The 17,226-nt window shown below is 34.6% G+C and overlaps 1 protein-coding gene across 1 annotated transcript; it reads left to right on the top strand.

Moving 5' to 3' along the window:
- Nucleotides 1-194: 194 nt before the first annotated feature.
- On the top strand, nt 195-16,602 carry LOC125653956 (succinate--CoA ligase [GDP-forming] subunit beta, mitochondrial-like). Its single transcript, XM_048883632.2, has 11 exons — nt 195-331; nt 1,842-1,983; nt 3,986-4,085; nt 4,564-4,654; nt 5,037-5,189; nt 6,304-6,393; nt 7,609-7,705; nt 8,870-9,031; nt 9,792-9,934; nt 14,265-14,385; nt 14,919-16,602. The coding sequence occupies exons 1-11, from the start codon at nt 248-250 to the stop codon at nt 15,038-15,040; spliced, it is 1,305 nt and encodes a 434-aa protein (XP_048739589.1). The 5' UTR covers nt 195-247; the 3' UTR covers nt 15,041-16,602.
- The last annotated feature ends 624 nt before the right edge of the window (nt 16,603-17,226 follow it).

The following is a 17,226-nucleotide window of genomic DNA, read 5'->3' as shown; positions in this document are numbered from 1 at the left end:
AAATTGGATACATTTAAGAATACGTCATACCTCAACTTAGATTCATTTTCATGACTAAAAATAAAATAATCAGTTACTACTTATTAATAAGATGTAATTTTTAAAGGAATATGATATCATAATTATCTGTACGTTAAATGCTTATACGAAAAACAATGCAAACTGACTGATCCGTGACTATCATTTTCAATCATCCGGAATAGTAGTATACCACTCAAACCGATGACGTACCACACATCACAGAAATATGTCTGCGCCCATGAACATGCTTCGGACTTCTCGGAGACTGTCAAAATTCAGTTCACTCCTGCAGAATTTTAAAGAAGAAAAGGTAGGTCTGCAAAATGTATGATTCAGAGGAACCAGATAGCAATTTTGCAGAAATTTGTGCTGAGTATTTTGAGGTTTTTATTTATGTATCGGCGAATCGCTTATCAGCTGATAACACTTGACCTTGTTATAAAATGTCTGGTGATACTGATTTACACAAACGTAGGAAAAGTATATAACGCAATCATGTACACAGCTTGTTCGGAAAGAGTACTGATCTTATAGAACTCGCATGCAAATAAAATATTACTTGAAACAAATACCTAACAACATTTTGAAACTGAAAGTCCATTACAACACATGATCTTGATCTGTGGCAAGAAATAAGCCATGGCTCTGAGCACCTTGCATAAATAAGCCATGGCTCTGAGCACCTTGCATAAATAAGCCATGGCTCTGAGCACCTTGCATAAATAAGCCATGGCTCTGAGCACCTTGCATAAATAAGCCATGGCTCTGAGCACCTTGCGTCTAAATATGTGACACTTCGTATATAGCTGGTGATGTCATCGTATGAGTGAAAAATTTCTCAAAGGAATATAAAACAATAAAAGAAAGAAAAAGAAACACACACACAAAATCTATAGAGGGTCTGCTTGTTTTTATAGGTCATATTTGTACTTCTTACAACAGTGATCCTCAGTGAAATGCCGTATTCATTATCCTTGGTGTGATAATTTCCTCCGTCGTTTCCCCATTATCAATAGAATTTATCAATGTTATACTCTTCACGTCAACCTATTTACATAATACTTCAAATTATGCAACATGACACATGTCATGAAATCAACATTATGCACGGTTTTTAAAATCCTTAACTAATAGTGAAAGCATCCTGTTACTATCTAATATTCTCTCCAAGTAAGACATTATATATTGACACAGTAGTAGGTTTTACTTGAAATGTTTGTTACAAACGTTTGTTTATAAAGTTAAAATAAAGTTTAATCACTATATAAAAGTGAGGAAATTTTTATAAAATTTTGATGATTTTGCAGTGGGAAACTTTCAAAATAGTAGTAATTCCAGGGCCGTAAATTAACCTTCAATTTGGAGGAGGCAGGAAATTAGGCGGGGGTCTGGGGGCCGCCCAGGCCCCGAGACGCTGAGCACATTTTGTGCACACTGAACACGTTTCGTGCAAAATCCTTGATTCTAGGGCCTTCTAAGATGTTACTTGACTAACTCATTCTAAAAGAAAGATTTGGAATGCTTTTTAAGGGAGGTATCATGTTCTTAGTTATTGGAAACAACATAAATTCTAATGAACTTTAAATTTTAATTTTTTTTGGCTCAAAAGTTGGAGGAGGCAGCTGCCTCCTCCGCCTCCATGTAATTTACGGCCCTGAATTCTTAATATGTATATAAAACACCATGCAATTTAAAAGTAAAAATTCACAAATCATATAGTTTTACATTCAGCAATACTTTGAGTGATCTATGGGCAGTAAACATAGTAACCAAAATGCAGACAAGGTGTTTTTAAGCAACATTTTTTTTCTGCTGTACAGAATGTATTGAGTATCCCCACAAGATGTCTGAGTTTACAAGAGTACCAAAGCAAGAAGCTCATGGCAGACAATGGTGTGGCTGTTCAGAAGTTTGTTGTATGCAGTTCAACGGATGAGGCAAAATCGGCAGCCCGCAATTTAAGTAAGTAACTGGAATTGATAAGCTAACAACACAATTTAAGTAAGTAACCGGAATTGATAACCTAACAACACAATTTAGGAAGTAGCCTGATTTGATAAACTTGCAACACCATTTAGTAAGTAGCCTGATTTGATAAGCTTGCAACACCATTTAGTCTTTTCCCTATATGAGCAAAGTGACTGAGGTGACTCACCGTGAGCTTTCTGAAAATAAACTTAAGTCCAAACTTGGACTTAAGTCTGAAATTTTACTCCATTTTCGAGAAATCAAAATCAGAACTACAGGTCTTGTGTTTTTAACATTTCTCATTGACATGCAAATTGGCCAGTTTGTAAGATCAACAGATTTCCAATACATTTATTGATTCTACACCAAGTTTTAAACCAATTTCAAACACTGTTTATTGATTAGCATGTTCAGCTGACAGATGTTTTATGAAAACTGTTATTAACTTGCTTTAGAAAAAAATGGATTTCATAACATGTATTAGATGGCTTGAAACAATGTTTCTATGACATGAAAAAAAAATTCTATGTTTTAATGTATTATAACTGAGACATTGTATGCTGTGTGTGTGTATTTCATTATTATTATTATTATTTCAATATGTCCTGAAACTGGTGTTTATTCTTATCTAGCATATTTATGGTATCTTGTGTTTTCACGTTTTATATGTACAATCAGGATAGGTACAGCTACGGACTGTTTACATGTGATAACACATTTTATATCATTGCTTTTTAGTGTTTTATTTATTTTCTATGTATTATGTGTATAACATTCTGTTGTAAGGTATATATGCATTGTAAAGCACCTTTGAGCATACATAGTGTATGAAAAGGGTGCTATATGAATATGGTATTATCATTATCATTATTATTATCTCTTGATTTCTCTTAAATACATCAGACATTCAAAAATATTAACACATTACATAGTGTGTTTTTAAAAAAGATGATGCAAAATTTCATATATATGCTTACTGGTTTTTCATTTTGTGGTATCACTAAAGAAAAGATGTATTTCTGGTTTTGAATAGTGTGGTATTGCTAAGTTTTAAATTCAGTTATATACCTATGTCTCCCCTCTTCCAGCAATGTCCAGGGGGAGTCATATTGTTTTTGTACTTTCTGTCTGTCAAAATCTTGTAAATGTTTCTTCTCCTCTATGGCTTATCTGATAAGACTTGAAACTGTGTACAATGCTTCGTTGCCATTTGTAGATGTGCTTATTGTCAGGACATGAGGATCCAATTATTTTCCTATTAGTGATAGTGACTGTCGATCTAAGAGGGGTGGAGGATGTGGAATAACTTGCGAGCACTTTTCCTATATGGCTTATTTGATAGATGTGAAACGTTGTACAATGCTTTGTTGTCATTTTGCAGATGTGCATACTGTAGGGACAGAAAAATCCATGCAGTTGTTGTCCTTAAAGTGATAGTGGATCTGAGGGGTGGGGAGTGTAATATAGGTTGTGAACACTTCTCCTAAATGGCTTATCGGAGTTCATATTGTCTATGTCCCTGCTCATGCCTTCTCCCCATACCATGCAATCCATTAAGGAGAGGAGGTTTTGTTTGGAACACTTCCAATTTGGGAAGCTGGGGAGATATTTGTTTTTCATAAAAACAATCTCTAGTTTTATCTATGATTTAAGGAGGAAATAATGGATATTGCATGTAGGCCATCTGCTATTATTTGTTATTGCTTACATTTTCCTGTTTAAAAAATATCTGAAACATACTACATATATGTTATAACAGAAAATTACAAATGTGCAGATGTATGAATAAAATAGGGAGGAAATAATTAATCTTGCACATAGTTCATCTGCTATTATTTGTTATTGCTTACATTTTCCTGTTAAAAATAAATATCTGAAACAGACTACATGTATATTGTAACAAAAAATTACAAATAAAATATCGGGTGAATTTTGTGATATAGATCAGTTGTTTTAGTGTGGCTGTTGTTGTAAGACATTTGTTTTATTTTTGCAGAGGTAGATGAATACGTAATCAAGGCACAGATACTGGCTGGGGGGAGGGGAAAAGGTGTGTTCTCCAATGGATTTAAAGGTGGAGTCCATCTCACCAAAAAGTAAGAAATATCTCGTTCTGGAATGTTGATTGTCATTCATGGAGGATTTCTATGAACTTGGTCTTAAAGATGTGGTCACTTGATTTCATGCAGGGGTGTCCTTGAACTTGAACAAGGCACCTCCCCTGTGCTATCTTACACTACCACCCACCCCAACACTAATTGGTGGGTTTGGTTTGACTGGGAGTTACATTGCAAAATACTGACATTTTATCCAACACATTTTATACAATAGAAGAATGAGACTAAGGAAAGTCATTTAGCTTTTCTATAAATGCATGTATCAAAGAATATTATGTTTACAGGTCAATACACAGTGCTTTTAAAACTACTTGGACCTGTTTGCCCTCTTGGCAGTCAACATCTGTTAACACAGTACACATATAGTTATATGATTGCAATTGCATTTATTAAAAGAAATGTTGTACATGTATATGAAAGAAAACTCATTTAATGATAAGTGTAACTCTGTTTTCAGTCCAAGTGACGTGGAAAATCTGGTCTCGAGTATGTTAGGTCAAAAGCTGAAGACGAAACAAACCACAGGAGAGGGCGTCAAAGTCTCAAAGGTCGGATTTCTTGTATATTAAAGCAGTTTGATTAAGTGACATCTTATTTAGAAATGCCAAAATTTATGTATAACCATGATAACAGGCTAAAAAAAATTCCAAAAAAAGGGGAAAATATCTAAAGAAAAAGTAACCAAACTAAAATTTTGGAGATATAAAATGCTTACCATATTATGAGTACTGTGAGACATCTCTCATTTGCATGCAAGAAATGTTTGGGATGGTTGCATTCATCGCTTTCTTCCAAACATTTGTCATTATTAACCTTACAATTGACAAATAAAACTTGCTTTAGAGTACCTGAATCTATCGTTGAATGATTTGATGAAATGTGTATTTTCAGAGACTGTTCCCTCTGTGGTGTACTTTACTCTATTTTTAGGTAATGGTCGCTGAGGCATTAGACATAGCTCGAGAGACTTACTTTGCCATTGTGTTAGACAGATCGCATGCGGGACCTGTGATCATTGGCAGCAAACATGGAGGAATGGACATCGAGGAAACCGCCGCCACAGACCCCGACTCCATTATCAAGGTGAAGGGCAAGACAATACATTGCATTAGAATGAAAAGAGGGAGGTCAGATTGTTTTTAAAGTCAGTAATGGTACAACATCATAGTGTGCCCCTGCTGTGATATAACCGGGGCATATAGGGCTCTCCTTTTCCATCCTTCTGTCATAATTCAGTTTCCGTTCATTTTCTCTGCTACAGATGCACATATTCAACTGAAATTTGGCATATAGATCCATCATTAGAACATTTCGGTGAAGTTTTTATTTGGTTCTGGTTAAATAATTTTTGTCAGAGTTGTTGTCCTTGGATTGAGGAAATTTCAAACAGTTTATACATGTAATTCCAATAATTTTTCTCAATCTTATATAAGACATTTTAATTTGAAATTTGGTATATGCAGTGTAGATGTCATGTATCATGAGCAGGAGAATATGCAAGTCAAGTTACTATTAATTTCCTGTCAGATACTGTTTGGCAGAGTTATGCCCCTTTAGACTTTGAGAATTTTTTTTTAACAATTCACAGTTTCTATTCGTTATCTCAGTTGTACTTGGAGATCTTAATTGAGGGTTTGTTGTCTTAGTCATACATGAACATTTCGAATTGAAATTTGGAATGCATATATAGATATATGTATCATGAGAACTTACAGGTCAGGTACTTATACGGTACAGTGACATAATTTTGGGAAAGTTATGGCTCCTGAGCGGCGGCATTCTTATTGCTTTGACACATCTAGTGGTTATTATGGAAAATGCTACATGTATATGTTGTAAATAATGGATATATAATAAGCACTGCTACAAAGCGTAATTAGTTTTTCGGAGTTCCGTTCTCACTCTCGTATTTTGCTACTTTTGCATGCATTTCTTCACTTATTGTATAACTTTCTTCATATCTCTGTTTATATACTGGGCACTGCTGAAGATTATTCATAATTTCTCTGTAGGAACCTGTGGATATTGTAAGCGGTGTCTGACATTTCTATAAGTTATACATGATTTCTCTGTAGGAGTCTGTGGATATTGTAAGCAGTGTCTGACATTTGTATAAGTTATACATGATTTCTCTGTAGCTGTGAATATTGTGAGCAGTGTGTGACATTTCTATAAGTTATACGTGATTTCTCTGTAGGAACCAGTGGATATTGTGAGCAGTGTTACAGAGCAGCAGTGTCTGTCAGTGGCAGAAAAATTGGGATTCCAAGGCAGCAACCTACAAACAGTAATTATCATTTCCATGTACCAGAGGTACATGTCATATCATATCTGGTTGTAACTCTCAATTTGATTGGTTGATTTTCATTCATTAGACCAATTATATCACATTAAATGGTCAGCTGTTCAACTGCACCATATCATTGCTACAGACACAATACAGATTCTCGGATGTGTTGCTACATTATAAAAGACATGGCTTTGCATCACTAATTGAGCTGTTCCTTGTAAAAAGGGCCTTTATAAAGTAATTTAGTGCTAAGGTGTGAACTATAGGGAACGATACTTCAAAATATTAGAACAATATTGATTATCGTCAAAATATTAAAGCCAATCAAAGATGACAACCAACTCATGATTGGTAATTGTGACCCTTTTCTCTACAAGTATGCAAAAAAAAAATAACTTCACGTTTTTTCATTTAATATGACGTTTTTTGAAAAACATTGTTGGATAAGATTAGGTTCTTTTTGCTAGGAACAGCTCAATTCATAAATCCATCATTGATAAAGCACAATCTGCTCTAAAGCATTTCTTAACGTTACATATAAAAATGATCTGATTAAGCATTAGCTTCATTTCCTGAAACAAAATCTCCAGTGTTGTAAAGATTATTTGAATTTGTATAAATGTTAAGAGTACAGAACTTAGGCACTAAAGTATCAGAGTGACTCTGGGTCATGCTGTGTGACACGAGATAAACTGTTGTGTCGTCTCATTAAAAATCAACAATTAGCTATGATGGACACTCAGCTGTTAAGGACATACGCAACGCTTCCAAGATTTTCTCTAAAAAATTTATCTCCTCGATATGAAGAGTTCTTGTATGATTTCTGAAATAGGTTTAGATTCCATATCGTAGTGATATTACCATATTTTGTATATCGGTCTTGGTAGCTCTTAACTAGTAATGTAAGAGTCCCGGGTTTGATACTTGATTGTTCCAAAGATTTTTGTCTCCTTCTTTGCTACAGTAGTGTCAATTTATACAACTTATGTAATACATACACGTAAGAGCTGACTTGACATTTTTAATTGCAACAATCAAGAACTATCAAAATTTGCCAACTCTTAAACAGACATGGTAATATACCCCAAGACTTTTTGTAGAGATGATGTAATGCAAATGAATTGTATGTGAAATGTCACCAAAAATATATTACTGAGAAACATCGTGTATGTTTTAAGTAAAGGTAATATACATGTACCTTTGACTTTTCAGGCCGCTGATCAGATTCGAAGACTGTATGACTTGTTTGTTAGTGTGGATGCCACACAGGTGGAGATAAATCCATTTGGGGAAACCCCTGATGGTAGAGGTAGGGTATGCAGTATATCAAAATACGGGGGGCATTTTCAGACTTTTATCAATATTTTCTGTTGATGACTGCCCAAAGGTCGAAACAGGTCAACCACATAGAATTAGCACAGCATTCTCTTGATACATTGGTGACCTGTTTTAATTCTTCAAGTCAATATAAATTAGTTTAGTGGATTTGTTCCATTATTGAAATAATCTAAAGTTCTGAAACGAAAGTGTAGTTTTTTGCAAAACTTATTCTTATTTCCTGATATGACATTACAGATTTTGGTGAATTTGGACGTTTTGTGGGATTTTTGGGATAAAAATCATGAACCTCTTGGGTTGACCAAAACTACATGTGTTTAAGAAATAAAGATCACGTTTTCATGTATGTTGCAGAATAACCTCTGAGGTTGAGAAATCTTGTTTTGTAAATATGAAAGCTGAGGCTTTTATATTTTGAACAACATTTCGAGACCGAGGAGGTTATCCTGCATCATCCACGAAAACAAGAACTTTATTTCCATTCTACTACGGCTCAGAAATATACCGCTGATTGTTTACCTATATGAATTAGTTCACTGTGACGTCATGGCAGTAAGCCTACATGTTTTTAGCTGACAAAAAAGGTTAGATGGTAGGGGTATAGTAGATCTATTTTGAAAAATAATCTAAGTATTTAGTTTGATGATTGATTATATCAACACAGTCCAAGAAAACTAAACTTACGTGGAAGAGGATTAGCTTGTCTGTGCATCGACATGTATATATGTGTATCGATCACAGAATGCAGACGATTGGTTTATACTGAATGACAAATGTTCTTCAGTCATTTATAAATTTGTTTTGCAACACATATTATTCTAATTTCTATGACTTTATTGTTATATTAGCAAAACATGAAGTGCAAGTGAGATGCATATAAATGTTTTCATAATCAGTTATTACGTATGAAGATATATTGCAGAATAATGGCCACGGCATTCCTTTCATCTTTGCAATAACTGTGGTAGAATTTCCTATATAAGTAACATATTGACAAGTCTCAATGTGATATAATACATATCTTGACATGATTGTGGTTGATGCGTGCAGGTCGTGTTTATATTATAATTAGTTCCGTAAATATCATGTAATCATACTTAACAATTCATGTGTAGATATATATTTCTGCTTTCAGTGGTTTGTTTTGATGCAAAGATCAACTTTGATGACAACGCATCATTCAGACAGAAGGAGGTGTTTGCTATGGATGACATGGCGGAGACTGATCCCCGTGAAGTGGAAGCTAGTCGATTAAAACTCAATTACATCGCCCTGGAGGGGAGCATAGGATGTCTTGGTTTGTGAAACATAAAGCTATATTAAAGTTCTTCATTTGGGTCCCCCTCTGGAGATAAGCGAATTCTCGTTCTGTCTGTCCGTCTGTATTACTGTCAGTCTGTGCACAATTTTATTTTGAGTGCCTTTCTCTAAGAAATGCACAATAATGATGGCAGACGACAAAATGTGTCATTCTGAAGCCAAATTAGAAGAAATGGTGCCAAATTTGTAATAAATGATATGGTTTGGTCACAAAACACTCTCATTAAAATCTCCCAGATTTCACTTCAATGCTCACATTATTTTTAGAGATCCTTATCATATGTGCTTTTTGTAGATTTTATTCATTTATCTATTTATTGTTTTCCTTTTTTCACATTTTGTATGCATGTAACAGCTCCGGCTTATATTTCAGTTGATTATCATAACCAATGAGAGTTACAACTTCTCTTAATTGAAATGAATCCATAGGGCATTATCATTGATAAACAAAAAAGTCTGAAATTCACGGGTCATTAAAAGGGCAATGTAATACTTTTAGGGAGCCTTTATAATGTAGCTTTCTGACTGGTCAGTTAATGTAATACTTTTAGGGAGCCTTTATAATGTAGCTTTCTGACTGGTCAGTTAATGTTAAAATGTTTTCTCTACACTATTTAATCCCTCAATGATGGGGTTAACTTGATGTGATAGAGGTCACTTCCTGTTCCTGTAATCAACTATTAAGATGTACATGTATGTATCTATGTACATGTTTTATTTGAATATTTGTTTTCCAGTTAATGGTGCTGGTCTGGCCATGGCAACAATGGACATCATTAAACTTCATGGAGGAGAACCAGCCAACTTTTTGGATGTTGGAGGGGGTGTTTCAGAACAGCAAGTTCATGATGCATTCTTTCTCCTCATGGGTGACAAACACGTAGGCAAACATAATATTTCTTTTTGGACATAGTAGGGAGTGTGTTAGAACAGCAAGTTCATTATGCATTCTTTTTTAGCTCACCTGAGCTTTTCTGATCACCCGTTGTCTAGCATCTGTCCGTCTGTCTGTAAACTTTTTACATTTTCAACTTCTTCTCCAGAACCACTGGGCAAATTTCAACTAAACTTAGCAAAAAGCATTCATGTGTGAAGGGCTTTTCAGTTTATTCAAATGAAGGGCCATGCCTCCTTCAAAGGGGAGATAATTACAAAAATGCCAAGATATGGTGGGGCCATTTAAAAATCTTCTTCTTAAGAACTACTTAGACAGAAGAGCTGAAATTTACATGACAGCTTCCTGACATAGTGCAGATTCAAGTTTGTCAAAATCATGACCCCTGGGGGTAGGATGGGACCACAATAGGGGATCAAAAAATTTTAAATATAAATACAAATGAGGTAATTGCATAATAGAGAAATAACGTCACAAACATCGTATACTGTTCAGCACATTAAAAAATTCCGCAGTGGGGTTTTTTGTTTTTTATTTTTTTTGCTTTTTTTTCATTCTTCATATTTTGGTTTATCAAGGTTTAAGAAAAAATATTTAATATACATAGTTCTTACAAGTACCTAAATTCAGAACTTTAATTTTTAGCCCCAGAAGAGAATGTTCGTAGAATATATAACAGGAGTTATTGGCCTTTACAAAAGTGAATGTAAAATGCGTTTTTCTCCCTATAAGAAAGACGTACTTTGCGATTTTGTAAACATTTGTGCTAAATAGGAATGTGATAGATCAAATGTAAAAACTTTCAGTGTGAGTCAATCGAGATGAACATCGAGTGTCTGTACTCTGCACTATTCCATCATCCATTGTATACGACAACTAAGAAACGACCCGGATTTTCTTTCCTGCACGATATTCGAGTATAACTATTAAGAGCAATGGTAGTTATGGGGGTGATTAATTAATTATAATGGTGAAAACAGAAATAAACAATTATATCTTTTGTGAGCTTGATTCAACAGGCATTATAGGAGAAAAAAATAAATACGCAAGTACTTCTTTTTTTCATACGCAGGTTTGCGTGTATAGACTTTATGGATAAGTGTAGATTCAGATGTAGCATTAATAAGAATTATACTGGAAACATTACATTTGTTAAACAATGCTAAAATACAGATAGATCACCACCGAGAACAATGTGATGACAGGAACATAGCACCAAAGTTGAAAGGGGTGTGGCAGCCAGACAAAATATTGGAGGGGGGGGGCAAAGGTTGGATTCATAGCTTGCTACATGTATAAACAAAAAGTGAGAGGCGGCAACCAGCCAATGCATGGAACTTTGCAAGCAATAAAGACTTTCCAATTGGATGTAACAAAAAAGGACACATGACGATGTATACGATGCCAAAATCACCCCTCTCTAGTTCTTTCTGTCTAATATACATACAAATTAAAATGATATATTTATTGATCTATATTTTAGTTTCCATTTGTATGTAATGAATTCAGTTGTGCATCGGCAACATCAATGTTTACAGGCCCATGATCAATTATCAAGATAGATATAATTGTGCATCGATTATGAAAATTCAAGAAATCTGCCATCGTTGGATACTCACGGCTGATCTCGTCTTCTACTCATCACTTGATGAGTAGAAGACGAGATCAGCCGTGGGTTTCCGGCGATGGAATTTTGCATTACCTGTAGAAATGATAGCTCATGAATATAATTTCAATATCAATTCCTGTACTAATATCCTATTATACCAACTGTTTTGTGTGTTAAGGGGGGGGGGTAATATACGAACATGTAATATAGTTGAGACATGTAAATAATACGCATGTCAAGTATATAGTGCATTGCACCATGATTTGATTTTGTGGGTTATCCAAGTTGTACCCCTACAAGAAGCATTCCATTACAGTTTTAACTATATATAAATACACACCAAGTTCACTAGTCATGTTATGCTCAGGACCAGTCGCGGCACCTCAATGGTATTGTAACCGGGAGGTCGTGAGTTCGAGCTCCGCTCATGCCAAGGCCGCGTCAAGCCTAAGACTCTAATATAGGTAGTGATTGCTCCTCCAAACGCTCGGTATTTACATGTAGAAGTGAGAATCACAGGTCTTTTTCATATGACCTTAAAACTGTCGCATCTGGCATTGGTACGTTAAAAGCATTCACTGCTATGGTCCTGAGCGTAGGTACTTCACCTACAGCTGATGACATCTAAAAATGAGTGAAAAAATCTCGACGGGACGTTAATTACCAAACAACTAACATTATGGTCCGAAAGTTGGGTCACTCTTTTCTTTAAAACATCAAAGAAGTGTCGGAGCTCTGTCATTTGTGCATAGGAATTTGGCATTTTACAATCTTGAATATCAGTTATTGTCTCATGACAGAAATATTATATATATTAAGATTTAATTCGATAGGTAAATCAACACGAATTCCAATCAGGTCTATGGAAATAATTTTGCCTGAAAACAGAAAATTAAACTAAATTCTGATAAATTTAATTTATTCACTGCTAATATATAATTTAATATATGACAGTAATTTATTACGACGTATCATTTCAGGAGAGAAAAAAATATTATAACACTTGAGTTTACTTATGAAAGTTGCTTTGAATGTTTACTTCAGTAGCATAGAATATCATAAGTGCCAGTACATACTATATACTTTGAATAAAGTACATGTATCAGTTTTCATTTCCCCCCAAACAAATTAGTACGTCTGTGAAATATTGGTCAGCCTATTAATTACTAGTCAAAGTTGCACAAAGTTAACTTGTTACATGTACATTATAATGTTAATCATGATTAAATGATCATAGTTACAATAAAACTTGATACCCGGTATAATACAACAATTTTAAGATATTTGTATGTTATCATTCTTATTAGCTTTTAGATCTATCATGATTGAGTTAGTTTAAAATACAAACTTGGCATGCTAGCTTTAGAAGCAGGTAAGAATAATTTTTAAATTATAAGAGAGAACTATCTACGTCTAATGTGATACAAGGCCGCCACATTTCACCATGTTATAAATAGATATTGTATAACCTTGATAGCATGGTTTATCACGCCTCAGACAAAATTGTTGAAATCTAATTGGTCAGATCTTGGTCACATGACGCCGTGGAAAAAAACCGTATCATGCAAGTAAAATCCGTATTGGGCGAGTAATTTTATTTATCGTCGGGTTCGACTTGCAGCCGTGTCAAAAGGAAAGACATTTGACTCCCCACATATACAGTTAGAGGTCTTCGACGTGATAAATTCGTTACACAGTTAGTTAGTAACCTGATACGGAAAAATACATGGTGTGAAAAGAAAACCCGTATCGGGCGAGGCTTCCCCTCGCCCGATACGGGTTTTCTTTTCACACCATGTATTTTTCCGTATCAGGTCACTAACTAACTGTGTAACTAATAGTATGGAGTTTGACTGCATGGATATTGGTAGTTATTATCTATTGAGTTGAAATATTTTGCAACATAGCGCTACATGTAATTAGTATTTTTTCTACCGGTAAATAATTTTACTTACTGAGAAAGTTGAAGAAACACGATTTTTCATTTATAATTATATATTTGTAATGGTTGCTATGGTGACAGTATTCTAATGGGAATGTTTCCTATGGTAACTGTTAGCTAAGATAATGTCTGTATGATACACTTTAGAGAAATTATTGACAAAACGTGTTTGTTCTTAATAAATATGGTAACATTGTTTAGAATTGACTTCAAATTGTGTGCATCATTGAGTTTCAAGTGTTAGTTCTAAATGAATGAAATTCTACACAATAATATATCATATTCGTGACGTCACATCTCCGGAACCATGCAAGATAAGACCATAGAATTTTCAATGCGCAATTAGGCATACATGTGTGTCATTTTAAAGCGAAAATCTCATTTTTGATAAATTCCTCATTTGGACCCAAAATCCCATGGCTGGTCACATGTAAGTAAAATCTTTGAAAATCCTCTGAAGAACATCTGGGCCAGGAAAGTACAAATTTACATGAAAGCATCATGACATAGTGCAGATTCAAGTTTGTCAAAATCATGACCCCGGGGGAGGATGGGGCCACTGTAGGGGATCAAAGTTTTAAATACAATTATAAAGGGAAATCTTTAAAAATCTTCTTCTAAAGAACCACTGGGCCAGAGAAGTTTACGTTTACATGAAAGCTTCCTGACATAGTGCAGATTCAAGTTTGTTAAAATCATCAATGCAAACTCTCCTCAGTATATATTTTGAATGTGTGTCATTAAATCATCCTTTTATTTTTCAGGTGAAGACAATTTTAGTGAATATATTTGGAGGCATTGTTAACTGTGCTACGGTTGCTACCGGCATTATCAAAGCCAGCAAGAAATTACACCTAGATCTTCCCCTGGTGGTCAGACTGGAAGGTCAGCATTACTATCACGGAATTTGCTATGCATTTAATGCACTATTTGTATCAGACAATAATAATAATCTTTTTTAAAGTCAGACATACATAATCAACAATGAACATTAGCTAAATGTATATATGAGCTACATGTATTTAACAACTTGAACGGATGTTGGCATTAGGGAGTCTCTATGTGGGAGGAAACTGGAATACCCGGAGGAAGTCCAAGTGGGCGACCACCATACCCTCTCACATACAACCACTGCTGATCACAGCGGTGAGAAGCGATTGTGTTAACTACTACGCTACCCGGACACAACAATTTCAAGATATAGGAATTTAATATGAAATCATGAATGACTGAAGTCTTTTATTCATTGTTCATAACTGTACTTCCATTGTTCAGTTCAAAAACCTCAAAGTTTTCATTTTATGGTTAACTAACCAGGGTCATTGAAGGAGAAGTTCCTCAGTTTGTTTTTTCTGTTGATAGTGAGTTGTGCAACTTCAACTTCTCTGCACATGATAACTTTTGACTTACATTTGCAGGTAATAATGTGGAAGAGGCCAAAAAAATCCTGGCTGAGAGTGGATTGAAAATCTTGGTGGCTGATGGTTTCAACGAAGCAGCTCGTCTGTCTGTAGAATCGGCATCTAAAGCCTCACTGTGATACCATACAGCTTTTAAAATGCAAACTATTTTTTTAAAGACTCTGACATTAAATCCAGGAGGGTTGTGTGAAATGAATCAGGGTGCTTTTCTTTATATGATGTATGGTGATATCTAGATATATAAAGCAATGAAGGCTAGGATTTTGCTGCTTGCGGGACATTTAAAATATATACATGTATATAAATTCCCAATGATTTGGTGAAAATGTAGTTTGGTACAAAAATTTAATTTATGCAAAGTTTGTGTATATGAAATGTACTTGGTATACAACTGACTACTAGATGATAAACCTGTTAGAAGTTTGGTGGGTTTTTTTTGTTGGTATGAGGCATTCTTTGATTGTTTTGGGAGTTTTACTTTGTACTTAATCTGGATTCATTAAGAACCACACTGGTTTTAGTTTTAACTGCAGATTACTTCAGTTTTGTTTTCTTAACACATACTTTTTCCTGGATGACTTTGTAATGTTGAAAGAAGTGTGGTGACTTAATCAATACTTTTCTTCAAATCTACCGTGGAATTATTATATTTCACATGAGCTCAGTTTTCAAGAAGTATTTACGATTCCACAATTTACACACATAGAAAAAGACTATATTTATAATGCCTCAACGATCAAAATCCATGCACACAAAATAACATTCCTGAAAGAGTTGATGCAAAGTCTTGTCAATCCATGAAAATTGCCCCCCCCCCCCCGAAATATAATTGTACATTATTTTGATTGAAGTCTGTTGGTACGTGTAATAGTATGGTTGTGTTGGATTGTATTTTTCCTCTATATCTCTATGTCACACAGGAAATAATGTACAATTTAATGCTTGTTTAAATACACTCTAATTAAAATTAGATCATTTGATCTGCATCCATATAGATCATTACCTATAGAAGTATTCTAACAGATCCGACATCTAATTATAGTTTTATAGAATTGATGTGTACTTATCTTAGTAGTATTGTAACACAACGTAATTCATTATTAGAAGAGTGATAGGAGACACTGAGGAGTAAAAACAAAAGTAACGAAGGATATCAATGATTTATATTACTCTTAGCCAACATGCTATTCTGGAGAGTGACTGTGTATAATAAACATCAGATATGCTTTTTCGTGTCATCCACAAAGACAATTTCATGATCCCATGTAGTACTGTATGTATCTCTATCAAACTATTAAATTAAAATTCATATACACTTTATATATTTATCCTACATGTGTTTCAAATGATGGACTTTTTTCTGTGCATTGTATGTAGATTACTTATTATGCGCTAGTAATTAACGATTATATTCTCATTCCTATCTATCTGTATTTATTTAGGGTGCATCACTCTTGATTAAAACTTCTCGCAAGATGACACTGAGCGACATTTTTACAAGTTCTCGGACGTCATAAGGAATCTACCTTCTCCTGTATGTTAAAACAATGTGGCCTATTGTATGCAAGTTTCCAGATTCATTACACTGTAATTTTATGTATATCGATCAGTGATCGGTTAAATCATTATAATATCACTAATTGGCATTGTGATACTCAGAATAAAGCAAATTAAAGTGAAAGACGTCTTTGTCCAAAGTAATTAGCCAATGGAAAAATAAATATAGAACCAGTAATTTATCCAAAATACCTGGTATGTGATTTCCCCCACCGATCATAAGAGAGATGTCCATTTGTGAGGTACTATTGTATATATACAGAAAGTAGAAACTGACTATTTACAGAAAGTAGAAACTGATTATTTACCAGGTGAAACTTCTTGTGAGGATGATGGGTGGGGATATCACATATTTTGGATAAATTAATGGTTGTTTATTTACTTTTTCATTGGTAAGAGGGGGAGGGTATGTACTTTTATTTATATATATAATCAGGTGCTTGTGGTATAGGGCAGGCTGTGCTAGACCCGTAGCTGTTCTGTTAACTCGAGTTTGTGGCACTTCACCTATACGCTGTGGATGATGACGTCACTACATGAATGAGACGTCAAACAACACACAAACTTACGAGTTAAAGAAAGTAGGAAAAGAGTCATACATGTATATGTCCTCGTGGACAAAAATATTATTTAGTAACCCAAGTCATGATTATCTCAAAATCAGCGTTTGTCTATCACAGCAAGGATTCCGTTCAATAAGGCTTGGAAAATCAACGTAAAAAAAAAATGAGGATCACCCTCCACCCCT

This window comes from Ostrea edulis, chromosome 7 (assembly GCF_947568905.1).
Source record: "Ostrea edulis chromosome 7, xbOstEdul1.1, whole genome shotgun sequence".
Lineage (NCBI taxonomy): Eukaryota > Metazoa > Mollusca > Bivalvia > Ostreida > Ostreidae > Ostrea > Ostrea edulis.
Note: the sequence above shows the minus strand (reverse complement) of the source record. Positions and strands in the feature narration are given on the sequence as shown.

Excerpts from the sequence above, each read along its gene's own strand:
- LOC125653956 (XM_048883632.2), top strand. The coding sequence starts at position 248 with ATGTCTGCGCCCATGAACATGCTTCGGACTTCTCGGAGACTGTCAAAA. Across the intron at positions 1,984-3,985 it reads ATCGGCAGCCCGCAATTTAA|AGGTAGATGAATACGTAATC; the intron begins GTAAGTAACTGG and ends TTATTTTTGCAG. Across the intron at positions 6,394-7,608 it reads AAGGCAGCAACCTACAAACA|GCCGCTGATCAGATTCGAAG; the intron begins GTAATTATCATT and ends TTGACTTTTCAG.